Below are 16,807 nucleotides of genomic sequence, written 5' to 3'. Positions count from 1 at the left end.
GTTTTTAAGAAGAGACTGGACAGCCATTTGTCTGAAATGGTATAGGGTTTCCTGTCTGAGCAGGGGGTTGGACTCGATGACCTCCAAGGTCCCTTCCAACTTTATTATTATTATTATTATTATTATTATTATTATTATTAAAGCACCCAAAGAGCTACTTACATCTTTAAAATTGCTTGTATTTAATTGACTCCAAGCGTAATTCACTCTCAAGAAGCTCTGAATCCAGAGTGATCATGAAGGAAGCAAATCTTGCAGGCCCCAGAGAGTGGGGATGGTTTGGGAAGCCTGAAAGAGCAATCCTGCTGTCTCTTGGAAGCAGGGCCTAAGGAATTCCTCTTACTTTCTCCCACCTCTGTTCTTTGACTGACAGCCATGGCCAGTTGCAACATTAGAGTGTTTTCTTCTGCATTGTAGTTAATGTGCCACATACTGTAAAAAGCAGAATTTTCATGCGTGCATTTTTTTCCTAACAATTTCAATAATAATAACGTGATAGTCAGTGTACTGAAAAGGTTATTAACTACTGTTTACTAACTTTTAAAAATTAGAGAAACTTTTTGAATTTCTGAAAAAAAAAACCCCATTGCATGCCTGTTATATTTCAATGTAACCATTTGTCTTGAATGGCATAGGGCAGTGGTGGCGAACCTATGGCACGAGTGCCAGAGGCGGCACTCGGAGCCCTCTCTGTGGGCACACGTGCTGTCGTCCCAGCCCCGCCTTCCCCCACGGCCCCCTCCACACCAGCAGCCGCCCCGGAGGAGAGTCGCCCCCAGGCACGGCCCGCCTGGAGCAGCACAGCCAAGGACATGGCAGCCGGGCAGTGGGGACAAGACTCCGCCCTTGCACCCCGTCGCAAAGAGATGATGCTGTGGGGCATGGGTGGAGGGCATGGCCGCCATGGTGCTACTGGGCCGCCTGGGCGATCTGCGGCGGGCCGTGGAGGTGGCGGGTGGCCCTGTGGGTGGGTGGGGGCGGGGCAGGGATGGAGCAGGGGTGGGGCGGTGTGGGGGTGGGGCAGTTTTTGGGCACTCGGTGTCTAAAAGGTTCGCCATCACTGGCAAAGAGTCTCCTGCTTGAGCAGAGGGTTGGATTAGAAGGCCTCCAAGGTCCCTCCCAACTCTCTTATTCTGTTACTTCTCCCGTAAAAATAATTCCAAGACTTGCTAATGGCTATTTCTTGTTGTCCTTGCAGCAAAGTAAGTGAAATCTTGCTTAGAAAATGCCAGACGGCCCCAGGGGAGCCTTGCCATCATCTGTCCTACTCATCTCCTAAAGCGTCTCGCTCTTCCCCCAATCTTGAAGAATGGCTCTGGGGTCTCCCCTATTGCGAAGACTTGGCGAAGGAGAAGGGTGCAGTTGGTCATTCCGAAATCTCTGGGTCCATCGCTTCCTTTTTCATGGACACTGAAACCTCTGGAGTATCTACGGATGTTGACTCTTCTTCCGAGAAAAGCTTTTACTCTGTCCCTGAAGACTAGCTTGGGGGGCTGTGACATTCAGCCGGGCAATCTCCATCTCTCCATCTTGGTGATACGCGTTCTTCTAGCACTTTGCCAAACCATCTTTAGGATACTGCTTCTCAGTCTGAGCAACTTTTAAGGTGCTAAGTTGAAGTGGGCTTCAACTGAACACGCTGCACCCAAATTCTGGGAGTTGAAGTCCACCTGTCTTAAGGTTGCTGAGGTTGGGATGACTCTTGTTTACAACTCACTTGCCCTTGAGGCATCTTTTCTGACTTCAAGGCCTCTAGTTTCTCGATAGTGGATAAAGAGTTGAAAAGGCCTAAGAGCGGGTAGAGCGTTTTCGTACCCAAACAAAAAAAAATTCAGCAGGAAGACAATCTACATCTCCTCAGTTGATGGTTTTATATTGGGGTAAGCATTTGTAGGACAATGTTAACTTTTTTTTGTTAAAAAAAAAAATAATTTTTACAGTAAGATCTGTAGCTCTTGTGTGACTTTTTTAAAGGGTTTTTTCCCCCGCACTTGTGTGGAATTACACATCTCCGACTTAAAGAGCTAAGTAACTTTGACGAGTTCCTTTTTTACTTGACGTATCTGGCAGAGAGATCTCATGCAAAATGAAGCAAACACTCCCTGCCTTCCACAGGTAGGCAGACTGGGAGCAGAAAGGAACAATGTTTGATACCCTTATTTTTTTAAACAGGAAAAACTATATTTCATTAAAATGTATTGTTTATGTTGTTGTTATTATAGGGCAGGGGTAGGCCACCTTGGCTCTTTTATGACTCGTGGACTTCAACTCCCAGAATTCCTCAACCAGCATGGCTCAGCTTGGAAACCTCTCCCTTTCCCCTCAGTATGGCTGGCTCAGGAATTCTGGGAATTGAAGTCCACGAATCATAAAAGAGCCAAGGTTGCCTACTCCAGTTATAGGGCATGTTGGAAACAGGGCCTGTTGGAGAATTTCTGGATGTCCCAATTTCTCCTCTTTTTGTTGGACTTTTCCTGAAATTAATCTCCAGAGCACTAGTTGGGGTAGAATGGATCTCATATGACTTCTTCTTTTTATTTGAAACTCCTTGACTGCCACAAGGAAAAACACAAGGATTTTGTAATCCTTGGGGTGCTCTCCAAAATCTCATAAGAACACACCCACATACACACACTCTTTTACTGCCAGAGAGGCTTCCATCTGCTATTCAGGTATTCCATCTGAAGACCCCACCCTAAGCTGGAAGCCTCCAAAAGTATAGACTTCATTTCTCAGAATTCCCAAGCAGCCTGACCTTTACTGAGAATTCTGGGAGTTGAAGTCCACCCATTTATGAATATCCTAGAGCAGGCTTTAGGCAACTTTAAGATACGTGGACTGGGGGATTCTGGCAGTTGACATCCACGCATCTTAAAATTGTCAGAGTTGAGAAACACTGCTCTAGAATGCCGTGTCTAAACCAGCATATTATTTTCCATGTGTAATGTAGACTTTACATGTAGATATCCTTGAAGCTAAATTTAATTCCAATGAATAAGATGAATCATAAAAATTAATTCATTGGTGGAAGAGAGATGCAGGGTTTTGTTTTTTTTACATGACTGGTGAGCTTGAGAGCAGATGTCATTAGGAAATATATTGTCCAGTTTCCTTAACAGGAGAAAATAATAGAGATCTATAATGTGATTTGGAATTTGTGGATCTTAAAATTTTCCCCCTTGCTCTTCATTTTAACTAGATTAACCTCGGAGCAAGAAATCCATATAATTTCCCTTTTCTTCCTTTTAAATTTAAATTATAAATAAAATCCATACATTATTTATTCCAGATTTTATGAACACACATACGATATTGTGCCAAGTTGTTATAACTTAAGCCTTAATTTGCAATAACAGTAGGACAATAATATGACATCAGTCAGCCATATTTCAAATGGATTCAATAACTTCTGTGGAATACAGTTCCTGACACTTTGTGTCTCAGTATTTGCTGCTTAAAGTGACAGGAATTCTTATATATATAGTACAAATACTAAAGTTGTATTTTTGGAAATCAGACTTTTGCTATCAGTAGCTTACCAGCTCTGCACTGTGGCACTGCAGTGGGTTAAAGTATCTCTAATGGCAATCCCTTATTAGAATATTTTCTTGTTAGGTATTATAAATTTTCCAATCAAAGGGTTAGGGTTAAATTGGAGACTTGTTACAAATTAAGTGGAGAATAATATCCCCATAGGAATCCAACTAGCTGCTTTTATTTATTTCAAATTGTCAACTTTTTACCAGTTTTTTCCTATTTGGCATTTTAAAGAAAATCTAAGAAATGCTGAGTGGAGAGGAAGGGAATAAAATGTAGTTAAAACAGTTTTTCACAACGTTAAATGTTTAATAGCATGGACACAGACTTATTTATATTCTTTTGGTGCTATTTTCAACTAGTGCCAAAGTACTGTTTTGTATGACAACTGATCATACTTATTTTCCTAAGCCTTCATTGTATTTCCAAAATGAACTGTTTGTAATATTTCTGCAATCAGCAGTGTTTTTAAAGAACAGAATAAAGAGATGTTGTGTTTGGTGATCGCTGTTTTGTTCATTATCACTAGTCAAATGCTTAATTGCTTAATAGAACCACTTTATGATGTGATCTATGAATATACTGCACTTCTATACCATTTTATTTGTTCATAATGCTGTAAGTTGACATTTCACTCATCGCCCAAAGCAGTAAACATTGTGTTCCTATGAGTATTTTTTGCAAATGGTAAAGTATTCATTTCTATAATTCCTCTAAAGTCTTCCCTTTTTTCACAGTGATTTAACAAAGCTTATTGCAAACAACGGTCTATGGAATTTGATCCTTTTTATAAAAATTCAAATGACTGGAAAGCATAAAACCCATGCAGAGCATTTGGCTTTGTTTTAACATTTTATGAATCATATTCTGAGATTGGGGGTGGATCAAGTCCTTGAACAGAGACATTTCAGTGGGGTTTTTAAACAGAATGTAAAATCCGTGTGTATATACACAAAAGGATTATAGCTCTCCTTCAGTAATTATCTGGGTTCAGAGTTCTTTCTAAATTTGCCAAAAATTATTTACTTTTTAAAGCGTTGAAAAGAAAATGCAGGCCGTTGCAAACGGAACACAGAACACTTAAAAATGAATTTACAGCCAACAGAACATTCTGAAGAGATAATGGTTTAGAGCAAAATTGTTTAGCTGCAGTGTGTAGTAAACACAAAAGAATGGCCTTATTGTACATAGATTACCTTCAATGAAATAAGTAACACTATTTAGAGATGCTATGACTTGGGAATAAAGCATTCCAGATTTCTGATGATCTTGGCTTCCAATAATTCAGCAAAGTTGAAATTGTAATGGTAAAAGTGTTCAGGAAATTCAACGACTCAAGTTAGACTTGAGAACCTGAAATTATGGTCCTGAGAGAACAATTCCATTCTGTGACCAAGAAAACATGCAGGGATGTATCCATGAAATCACCAGAAGCCAAACTCAACTTGGAAAAGGCTTTATTAGTGTGAAAGTGAAGTGTGAGCATCATATCAACCACAAACCCTTTAAATATAATTTTTGAATTGATAGTATGTATGACTCCAGAAGGTTTTGGAACCTTATCATAAATAATACTCTAAAAAGCTTAAGAGGAAAAAAAATACAAAAAATAAAAATAAAAAATAGGAACACATAACCCAAAAGGAATATAAGTAGTCTTCAGAAACTATAAAAGTACTTTCAAAAACGGCTGATGTTCAGAACAGACTGAAACTTGAGCCATTACAAAAACAAAAGTTACTTTTGATAAGTTAGAAATAAAAGAAAAGCCGAAGAATAAATAGGTCTGTCATGAGAAATAATCAAGGTGAAAAGGCAGAATTTCAAATCTCAGAAGGGAAGGAGAGTGGTGATCCTTATGGAGATGAGGAAAGAAGGAAACTGAAATTTACGATATACACAAGGGGAGGCTAAGAGAAAACTTGGCTAATTTAAATGAATTCAAGTCCCCAGGACCAGATGGTTGATTTCTCAAGAGTCCTAAAGATTCTCCTGTTCAGCATGTTTTCGGTGAGCTGGATGAGGGAGATGAGGGAGCATATAAAAAGTCGACAGATGACACCAAGCTGGGATAGATGGCCTTTCAGGTGATAGAAAGAAGACTCAAAAAGGTCTAGGAAGGTTTGAGCTGATGGCCAAAATAACTAAGATGACATTTAATAGAGAGAAATGGACGGTTTTGCAGCTGGGCAGGAAAAAGGTAAGAAACCAGGATAGGATGTGGAAGACTTGGCTTAGCAGTAGCACATCTAAAGGGGACCATTAAAAATGCCAATGCTATCTTGGGCTGGTTTAATAGGAGCATATCTCCGAGACCGCCTTCTGCCGCAGATCCCCTCCCTCAGACCGGTACGCTCCCACAGAGTGGGCCTCCTCAGGGTGCCGTCGGCCAAGCAATGTCGGCTGGCGACCCCCAGGGGGAGGGCCTTCTCTGTGGGTGCCCCTACCCTCTGGAACGAACTACCCCCCGAGATCCGGATGATTCCGGATCTTCTTGCTTNGACCTAGGGAGGATTTTATTTGGGGTTTATCTTTTAACAATTTGACAGAGACACAACTTTAAAATTTGATTTAATTCGGTTTTATCGGGGGGGAATGTATTTATGTTTTGTTTTAAATATGTTGTGCGCCGCCCTGAGTCCCGTTGGGAGAAGGGCGGCATATAAATTAAATTTATTATTATTATTATTATTATTATAAAGGTCAGACTCTGGGAGCTAATCCATTCTGCCTTGGTTGGATCCCGCCAGGAATTGTGACGGGCACCAGAGTCAAAAATAACAATAATAAATTGGAATATGTTTTAAGAAAGGCAAACAAGATAGTGCAGGGTGAGAAAACTGAGCCCTCCAAAGAATGGTGAATGGATTTGGGTATGTTAAGCCTTCAAAATAGATGGTTAGGGGTGATAGGTTATCCATTCACTCTTCTCCCAGCGAGAGGAGCAAAATCTCCCAGAGAGGAGGACCCTGATTCTGTGAGCCGTCAGCCTTTAGTATGGCCACAACATGGTCACTTTTCTTGTTTTCACATGCTGGCTGGGCAATTCTGGGAACTGAAATCTACGCCTCTTTAATATCTGTGGAAATTCTCAGCCATCTAGGTCATAGTTGTCTCAAAGGTGCTTTTTCAAGAGGCAACTGGACTTTCTGGTTTTTTTCTTTGAAGACATTTCACTTCTCATCTTTGAAGCTTCTTCAGCTCTGACTGGATGGTGGGAAATGGAAGGATTTATACTCCTTGCAGACAGCTGTTCATTTGCATTCTTTTAGCAGGTCATTAAGATCACCTGGAGGTTTATTTGTGTCATCAGGGTCACCTGAGTAGTGCAAATGGGTGTGGAGCCTTCTTGGGACTGCTGAAAGGACTGTATTATAGACTGTGGGATGGGATGGGATGGGATGGGATGGATGGGATGGGATAGAATAGAATAGATATTGGAATGAATAGAATAGAATAGAATAGAATAGAATAGCATAGAATAGAATAGAATAGAATAGAATAGAATAGAATAGAATAGAATTCTTTATTGGCCAAGTGTGATTGGACACACAAGGAATTTGTCTCCGGTGCATAAGCTCTCAGTGCACGTAGAAGTAATAGTGATAATTATGATCATATACAACATGAAAATACATTCCTCGTAAGTTGTGAAACACAACACTTCATCATAAATCATAAGATGCAACACTTAGTGGTAGTCATAGCTAAGTACTAGCTAAGATAGATGATGCCGTATCCCTCCCCCTCTGTTGAGAAAGCGCTGTTCACTTTTGATATAGATCAGGGATGTCCAACTGCCAGCCCACGGGCTGGATGCGTCATGGCGAAACCGCGCCCATCCCATCGCTGGCAATGGAAAAAAAGTCACGATGCGTCGCAATACATCACACCTGACATTGCACGTGTGACACCGCAGACATAGGTGCTCTCTTTGACCCTTCTTTCAAACCATGGTTGCAAAACCAGAAAGTCCAGTTGCCTCTTGGAAAAAAATCACCTTTGGTACACCTCTTTAACATCGTCAAGTTTGAAAAACACTTTTTCTGGTGGATCCTCCATCGAGCAAATGAACTCTCAGCCTTTGATCCCATGATTTTACAGTTCTATGATAGGGTTGCCAGGTGTCCACTATTTGAGTGGACAGTCCACTTTTTTCACATTATGTTCACTATTTTTTTTCACAAAATAGTGGACATTTTTTTATTCAAAAGCTTTATGATGAAATGGTACGTAATCTAAAGCTGTACAGTCTACTTTTTTTTTACTACTTAACCCCCCCCCCCCCGCTTGTCCGCTATTTTTGGGAAGCAGACCTGGCAACCCTAATTACAGATAGTCCTCGATTTACAACAGTTTGTTTAGTCACCGTTCAAAGTTATAACAGCACTGAAAAATGTGACTTATGGCCGTTTTTCACAGTTACGACCTAGGCAGCATCCCCATGGTCTCGTGATCAAAATTCAGATGCTTGACGATGACCGCGTCCCAAGGTGGTGCAATCATCTTTTGCGACCTTCTGACAAGCAAAGTCAATGGGGAAGCCAGATTCACCTAGTCGCAGTGTTTCTCAACCTTGACCATTTTAAGGCATGTGGACTTCAACTCCCAGAATTCCACAGCCAGCGTTGCTGGCTGTGGAATTCTGGGAGTTGAAGTCCACATGCCTTAAAATGGTCAAGGTTGAGAAACACTGATCCTAGTGACAGAGGCGACCAGGAATTTCTGCTCTCACCGCCCTCAGCCTACCTCTCAAGGTTGTTGTCGTACCGAGAAGCAAATGGAAAACTCGGTATGGATCCCTTTAAGATACCAGAAGGATAGGCGGGGCTACAGCCTTCAGCCAGAGGGCAGCGAAGGGTTTTTTTTTTCCCGCGTACCTTTGCTGCCCTCTAGTGGCCCGCTCGGGCCTCTCGCAGTTTAGGCCCCGCCGCCTTAGGAGAGAAAGAGCCGGTGGAAAGAACCGCCGGAAGTGTTGGCACAAGGGACTTGGCTAAAATGTCTATCTCTAAAGCAGGGGTAGTCAACCTTGGCTCTTTTATGACTCGTGGACTTCAACTCCCAGAATTCCTGAGCCAGCACAGCTGGCTCAGGAATTCTGGGAGTTGAAGTCCACCAGTCATAAAAGAGCCAAGGTTGACTACCCCTGCGTCTAAAGTCTCACTCTGTGCTGAGGAATTCCGATCTCCTTCCGCCCTTTTTCTTCTCCGGGCCAATCAGAAACGACCATCGCCTCGAAGCTTCCGGAAGTGGAGGAAGAGGTGTCTGGGGGGGGGGCGGCCGCTGCGCATGCGCCGAGGGCGGAGCGGCGCGCGGTCGAGGTCATGGGGACCGTTCACGCGCGGGTAAGAAACGCCCTTGGGGGGGGAGCCGTGGGGGGGGGAACCCTCTGACCGACGGTGGTCCTCTGGGCGTGTGCAAAGCGCCTCCACGCTTAGCCCTCTCCGGGAGACGGTGGGCAGGCTTCTAACTGCCTTGGCGCCTCCCCGAGCGGTCTGTCCTCGGGTGGTCCCAGCAGACATTGGACCATCTCCATCCTTTCCTGGTTTCAATAAAGTGGAACCCCCCCCCTCCCTCCAATGTGGCAGTGGGGTCCATGGATGGCCATTTAGTAGTCGGCTTGATTCTGTGCAACCTTAAAGCAGCGCCCCCACGACCTCCCTGCCCTCGTTTCTCCTGCAACGACCACCCTGCGAGGTAGGCTGGGCTGAGAGGCAGGACCGCCCCCCCCCCAAGCCTTAAAGCAGGGCTTTTCAACCTTTCCACCCATTGTACCACTTTTAGGATAGGGCAACATCCGAGTACCACCAGTCGCCTAGCAAGGGGTCAAAAACCTGATGACCAAAAAAAAAGGAAAAAAGTGATAAAGTACAGGTAGTCCTCGACTTACAACTGTTCGCTTAGTGACTGTTCAAAGTTACAATGGCACTGAAAAAGTGCCCCCCAAGGCACAGCCGAGCAAGACACCTGCCTGCCCGCCCGGCGGCGCTCTTCCTCCTGTCCGAGGTTTCCATTGTTGTGAGCATTTCTGTTGAGGATTGGCAGAGGGGATGGGGTGGGGGGGTGTTTGGTTTTTATTCCCCCCCGTCTGCTGGGTGGTTGCAGCAGGTTTTGGTCACTTCACAGGACCCTGGGACACTGGGACCGTCCTAAATATGAATCAGTTGCCAAGCATCTGTATGTAAATCACAAGACCCTGGAGATGCTGCAACATTCCAGCTGATCAGGGCTTCTTCTGGGCTCAGCAGAAGCACCAGGATCAGCACCGAGTTCCAGCTGGAGCCTGGCGCTGATCCTGGCGCTTCCACTGAGCCCTGACAGCCCCGAAGAAGCACCGATCAGCTGGAAAGCGGCATTGATCCTGGCGCTTCCGCTGAGTCCTGACAGCCCTGCAGCTCCAGCCGTCTCTCGCTCAGGGTTGTGTGGTGCTGCCACCAGTTCAGCCTATTCCCCTCCCCCGCTACCACTTTTCTAGGATGGTCGCGTACCACCTGCCAGGTGCCAATGTACCACTGGTGGTACCCGTTCCACTGGTTGAAAAGCCCTGCCTTAGAGCAGTGTTTCTCAACCTTGACCATTTTAAGGCATGTGGACTTCAACTCCCAGAATTCCACAGCCAGCAATTGCTGGCTGTGGAATTCTGGGAGTTGAAGTCCACATGCCTTAAAATGGTCAAGGTTGAGAAACACTGCTTTAGAGCTTCCTGGTTTCTCACCTTCTTCACTGCTCCTCAGACTGGTTCTCATTTTTAGCCAATGCTCAGTTGTGTCTCACACACACACACAATGTATTCATTAGATAACAAAAAGATGCTGTCGGTATATACAAAAATGGTTTTATTCTTGGCTGGTCCCACCCAGACATGCTTTCAAGAGATTGGCATCCTATATCAAGACAGTTCATGGGTTACTCGCTGTGGATTCTGGTGGGCCTAATACAGGGAGTCCTCAGCTGACAACAGACCGTTTAGTGACCGTTCAAAGTTATGACGACACTGGGAAAAGGACTTGCGACTGTTTTTCATAGTTATGACCTTTGCAGCATCCTCGTGATCATGTGATAAAAATTTAGATGCTTGGCAACTGGTTCATACTTATCACCTTCTGACAAGCAAAGTCGATGGGGAAGCCAAATTCACTTAACAACCGGGTTACTAACTTATCAACTGCAGCGATTCACTTAACAGCTGTGGCAAGGAAGGTCGTAAAATGGGGGCAAAACTCACTTAACAAATGTTAAGGGCACTTAACAACAGAAATTTTAGGCTCAGTTGTGGTTGTCAATCGAGGACTACCTGTATTGGTTCATGGATTATTCACTGTGGATTCTGGTGAGCCCAATAGTAAACCCCTGACCTAATGTGCAAATTATTCTCCATCTATGCTGGCTGACGTATTCTGGAAGTTGAAGTCCACATATCTTAAAATTGTCACAATTGAAAATGTCTGGCTTAACTGCCAGGACATTAAGACTCAATAAGTGCTAAAAACTACAGTTGTGTGTGGCAGTGAAGGAATTGAGATGACAGCTATGGAAAGAAACTCTGGTGCCCCAAGCACTGACTTGTTCATGGTTAACCGAGGACTTGTCTGTAGACACCCCAACTGCTTAATATTTGTAATGAAATAGTGATGCACACCTGTGCTGCATGAACGTATTACCCCTTGTACTTATGTTTCCAGTGTAAAGAATGGCGATGCTACCTAGTTAATACATACACTTGTTTTTGGAAAAAGAAACAGATCAGTAATCCAGTAGTTTATTTGATTGATTATAAGCTATTGAATCTGCATTTTCAGAGTTTGGAGCCTCTTCCCACGAGTAGTCCTGATTTTGGTGCAATAGGTGAAGAAGCAGAACTTGTGGAGGTTGAACCAGAAACTAAGCAAGAAATTCTTGAAAATAAAGATGTAAGTATTAGGGCTACCTGCCTTCCCCTTGATTATGTAGACCAGGAGTCCCCAACACGTGGGCCACAGACGGTAGCAGTCTGTGTCCTGTTAGAAACCGGGCCGCACAGCTGGAGGTGAGCAGCAGGTAAACGCATGAAGTTTCATCTGTATTTGCAGCCGCTCCTCAGCACGAGCATCGTTGCCTCAGCTCCACCTCAGAGGAGCACAAACCCTACTGCATACAGCGCAGGAGAGGGATCTAGGTTGTGAACTGTTCCTCCCCTCACCCAGTCTGTGGAAAAATGGTCTTCCACCAAATTGGTCCCTGGTACCAAAAAGGTGGGGGACCACTGATAGAGTACTGTAAGGTATGCAATAAAAATGATTGCTGTTACAAATGATGCATCTTTAAAACAACTGTGCTTTGTAGATATAGAAATGATACCTTACATAAATTCAGGTGGGGTAATGTAGTTAAGTATTTTTTTTTAATCTTAAAATACTTCTTTTGGGAAACACACAAGAAAAACTAAGATGAAGTATTTAATGTTTTTATAGGGGAGGCATTTTGTTTGATTTAACTTATCAAAATAAAATCCTGGGCTTTAGTTTTGAAGGAACAATTAAAAATATTGGTCTTCTCACCAAAATTGCTTAGTCTAGATCAGTGTTTCTCAACCTTGACAATTTTAAGGCATGTGGACTTCAACTCCCAGCAATGCTGGCTGTGGAATTCTGGGAGTTGAAGTCCACATGCCTTAAAATTGTCCACATGCCTTAAAATTGTCAAGGTTGAGAAACACTGGTCTAGATACTCCCAACTTTTAGGTGGGAGAGGATCTGCTTAATATAAGAATGTATCTCTCTTCACAAAATCTGTGTCAAAATCTTCACGTTGATGGAATCTCTACTAATGCAATAATTTCTAATATCTGCCCATTATTTAATACTTGTTACTTTGCTTTTTAGGTTATCGTTCAACATGTCCACTTTGATGGACTTGGAAGAACTAAAGACGATATTATCATGTATGAAATTGGTGAAGTTTTCAAAGCTAAAAATCTGATTGATGTGAGTACCCAACTTCCTTAACACGCTTTCCAAAAATCTCAACAACTACATTGCATTAACATCTTTATTTAATTCCATAGAAATTTAGAAATAGGATCAACTTGTGTGCCAGAATCTTGCAAAACTTTACTTAAATGTTTTTAGTATTTTGGAAGCAGGTTCTGGGCTATATCAATTTGGGATTGTGGAAAGATACTGATTTTTTTTTCTGATGGACACAGATTTACGAATGTTAGGGATTACTTGTAACATAGTGCTATGCAGAGAATTTCAGTATGAATTATCTCAAACTCAGCCTCTGATTTGAGTATTTAAACTTCAGTGTTGCATACTTTTATTAAATTACATGAAACATTCGATAGTTAATGGCAGTTTCTTTGTGTAGCTTTTCCATGTTGCCTTGATCTTTTCCTACCCTTCAAAGGCAGTAGAAATTCTGCATCTGATCTTGAAATCTGGATCAGTAAATTACTGTGTATAATATGTACCTGTGCACATATCTGAGAAAAGGAATTGATTCTCAAGACAGTAAAATATCTCTGGGGAGTTGGTTATTTTTTTTTAATGGAAGGATAAATACATAATATGCAGTCCAAAGAAATTAAAATCAGATTTTGTAGTTCCTGTACAGTAGTTAGGAAATCCAATTTCTTTTATGAAAATGCAGAGCTCACTGAGTTAGCTGTATGAATTGGCACCAAATTAATGGATGTCAGTTTAACCCTTTGGTATTGGAAATACTTGTACTAATTTGATTTATGTTTTGAGATGTGAAGCTAAACCTTTTATATTTTGAAGGTGATGAGGAAATCGCATGAAGCTCGTGAAAAGCTCCTTCGCCTAGGAATATTCAGACAAGTTGATGTACTAATTGATACATGTCAAGGTAATAATAACAGAATAATAAGAGTTGGAAGGGACCTTGGAGGTCTTCTAGTCCAGCCCCCTGCTCAAGCAGGAGACCCTATAGCCTTCCAGACAAGTGGCTTTTCTTAAAAGCCTCCAGTGATGGAGCACTCAGAACTTCTGAAGGCAAGCCGTTCCACTGGTTAATTGTTCTCACTGTTAGGAAGTTTCTCCTTAGTTCTAGGTTGCTTCTCTCCTTGATTCGTTTCCATCCATTGTAGCAATTTTTTTTAATGTCTTACTAGTAATTTAAAACACGTGCTTTGCGGTATTGTTCACTGCTCTTTGTTCAATCTACTTTTGAGTAGCTCTTCCCAGAATCACATAGTGCAGAACAACGGATAGAAAACTAGGAACTGCTATTTCACTCTAGAGATTTTAGGTATCAAGAGTACAAGCCATGTCAGCTAGGCTTTTCAGGAACCTGTTCAAACTCCCACTTGATGTAGTGTCTCCCAGTTGATGTCAGGGTAGTTAAAGTGCTGTTTTTCCCTATTCCAGTGATGGCGAACCTTTTAGACACTGAGTGCCCAAAAACTGCCCCACTCCACCCCCGCACCGCCCCACCCCTGCTCCATCCCTGCCCCGCCCCCGCCCACCCGCAGGGCCACCCGCCACTTCCACGGCCCGCCGCAGATCGCCCAGGTGCCTCTAGTGCCATGGCGGCCATGCCCTCCACCCGTGCCCTGCAGCATCATCTGTTTGCGACAGGGCGCAAGGGCGGAGTCTTGTCCCCACTGCCCGGCTGCCATGTCCTTGGCTGTGCTGCTCCAGGCAGGCCGTGCCTGGGGGCGATTCTCCTCCGGGGGGGGCTGCTGGTGTGGAGGGGGCCGTGGGGGAAGGCGGGGCTGGGACAACATGTGTGCCCACAGAGAGGGCTCCGAGTGCCGCCTCTGGCACTCGTGCCATAGGTTCGCCACCACTGCCCTATTCTATCTGTTTATAACTAAATCCTTTAACTTGCCAATCTTGGACCAAATTTATAAACAAAAATCAAGTGAAATAAAAAGAGTGCAACTTATACATAGTAATAAGGCCCAGCTAATTCCACGGCCCAAGTCAAGGGATGAGCCTGCTCTTCCACCAGCTCTTCTTCCCATTGTGGAGATGGAGGCTTGGGGATATCGGCAAATCTCTTTGCTGAGGATCGAAGCAATTGCAGACTTCGTCGTGCATTTGCAGGAGTGAGCATGCTGAAGAAGAGCGATAGGGAAGCGTGGAAGGGCCAATCTCAAGGCTGATCTTTCTTCCATAGGCTAGAGCAGTGATGGCGAACCTTTTAGAGACCGAGTGCCCAAAAACTGGCCCCGCCCCCACTCCACCCCCTGCCCTGCCCCCGCTCCGTCCCCCATCCCCTGCCCCGCCTGCCCGCAGGGCCACTCACTGCCTCCAGGGCTCGCCACAGATCGTACAGGCAGCCCAGCAGCACTATGGCAGTCACGCCTTCTGTCCGCACCCTGCAGCATCAACTGTGCACGATGGGGTGTGAGGGCAGAGTCTTGTCTACGCTGCCTGGCTGCCATGTCCTTGCCTGCACTGCTCCGCGCGGGCCACGCTCAGGGGCAACTCTCCTTCAGGGGGGCTGCTGGAGAGGAGGGGGTCACGGGGGGAGGCGAGGCTGGGGCAATGGCACATGTGCCCACAGAGAGGGCTCTGAGTGCCGCCACTAGCAAATAATCAGCTTTCCTGATTATTTGCTAGTGGGCAGGCTGCAACATCATACTTTGCATTTTCATTATTTATAACAGTGGCCCCCAACCTTTTGGGTGCCAGGCACTAGTTCCGTTGTGGGCAGTTTTTCTGCAGATGGGTGGGTGGTGGTGTTTTGTGCATTGCCTAGAACCCGCACATGCGCGGATGGGGTTTTGATCGCTTGCGCAATATCCAAAAATTGGGCTAGAGTTTGGATATTGCTTGCATGCCTGTTTTACCCAATCCAATAGTCTTTCTAATGGCCATTGCACATTTAGGTGTTTCTTACTTGTTTTGAAGTCTGGCTTGTCCAAATGAGTTTTAAATTGTTATATTAAAAACATCCACTAAAAAGATCAGTGTTAGGACTCTTTGAAATTTCCATAGTATTTCTTAAGGAGGCAAAACCCAGTAACAGATGGAGACCTTTAAGTGGAGATCAGTATTTTAATCAAATATGTCAGAGCTTGAGCCTGGTGGATACTTGGAATCAGACTGCGTATATTAGAGTGGCAAATTGGGGGGCCCCTGGGGTTGTCTGCCCTCACTCCCATCTAGTACACGGCTAGAGTTGGGGATGCAAAGGGTCAGGTGTCTGGAAATGCTTAACTTTCCTAATTGAAGCCTAAAAGAGAATGACGGTAACTTTCAGCTTGGGCCTCTTTGGTGCCTGTCTGGCCCTGTAACCACTACCCCAGCCTGCCCGCCAAGCCTGTGGTACCACCGAGACATGCAAATCACAACTAGTTTGCCCAGTTTTGACATTAAAAATTCTGTGTTAACAAAATCTGAATCTATCTCGCTGTTCAAATGGTGCATATCGTTCTGGCAAGGGGGTCAGCACTGTTGTCTTTGCTAATAAATGCACGTGTGGGGGGGGGGTTTAGGTAATGAAGCCCTTCCAAATGGATTAGATGTAACCTTTGAAGTAACAGAACTGAGAAGATTAACTGGAAGTTACAACACCATGGTTGGCAATAACGAAGGAAGCATGGTAGGTCTTGCGTCGTTGGCTGCTGCTGAGCGTCTGCTCTGAAATATGATAGCTAGGGCATTTGAATATAAAGACAATTTGGCTTCGTTTTGAGAAAATAGTTTTCCAAGTGTACACTCTCCCATTTTTCCTGCTTATTCTATAATTACTTGGAAATACAAGTTCAAAGCTTTTAGATTAGTCCACCTTAGACTAACGTAAGAAACAGAGTTGAACACCACCCCCTAGAGTTGGACATGACTGGGCTGGGGAAGCCTTTACTTTACCATCTACTTTAGAGTAAGAGAACAAGAAATAGTTTCTTTATTGTCTGGAGGAAGATAGTTAATGTTCTGGTTGACAGTAACAAAATACTGAACGATTAACGTTAAGAACTGAAGAGTTGGGTTTTCAAGATTGCAGGAGAATGGAAGTTTTAAAAAGCTGACAGAGAAGCTAATGGTAGAGAGCGTGTATGAATGTGTTCTGTCCCCGTCTGACACACACACCCAAACAGCCAGCCGAGGGTTAAATAACCTCCACACTCCACGCCACAGATAAGAAACTTGGCAGCAGCTCCGTATCTGCCTGCCAAGAACTTTTACTCAGAGAACACAGAAACAAAAAACAATACACACAGTTTGAAATTCAATCCACAGCAAACTACTTCGCCAGAGATTTAGCTTTGTCCGTCACAGAGTCCAAATGGCCACCACCTCCCTTTTATAGCCTGTGG

General features: G+C 44.0%; 2 protein-coding genes across 2 annotated transcripts in view; both read left to right on the top strand.

The window, feature by feature from the left end:
• LOC107297381 (patatin-like phospholipase domain-containing protein 2) overlaps positions 1-1,484 on the top strand; it is a 28,944-nt gene extending 27,460 nt beyond the window's left edge. The window contains exon 9 of the mRNA XM_029286301.1: positions 1,199-1,484. Within this exon, the coding sequence (XP_029142134.1) occupies positions 1,199-1,484 (286 nt within the window). The remainder of the gene's footprint in view (positions 1-1,198) is intronic.
• Positions 1,485-8,827: 7,343 nt separating this feature from the next.
• SAMM50 (SAMM50 sorting and assembly machinery component) overlaps positions 8,828-16,807 on the top strand; it is a 24,033-nt gene continuing 16,053 nt past the window's right edge. The window contains exons 1-5 of the mRNA XM_015826746.1: positions 8,828-8,882; positions 11,337-11,447; positions 12,399-12,500; positions 13,299-13,386; positions 15,986-16,092. Coding sequence (XP_015682232.1) covers positions 8,862-8,882; positions 11,337-11,447; positions 12,399-12,500; positions 13,299-13,386; positions 15,986-16,092 — 429 coding nt within the window. The 5' untranslated portion in view covers positions 8,828-8,861. The remainder of the gene's footprint in view (positions 8,883-11,336; positions 11,448-12,398; positions 12,501-13,298; positions 13,387-15,985; positions 16,093-16,807) is intronic.

Source organism: Protobothrops mucrosquamatus, unplaced genomic scaffold (genome assembly GCF_001527695.2).
Source record: "Protobothrops mucrosquamatus isolate PMUCROS unplaced genomic scaffold, P.Mucros_1.0 scaffold3273, whole genome shotgun sequence".
In the NCBI taxonomy this organism is placed as follows: Eukaryota; Metazoa; Chordata; class Lepidosauria; order Squamata; family Viperidae; genus Protobothrops; species Protobothrops mucrosquamatus.
The sequence above is the reverse complement of the archived record's forward strand: the minus strand, read 5'-3'. Positions and strand labels throughout refer to the sequence as shown.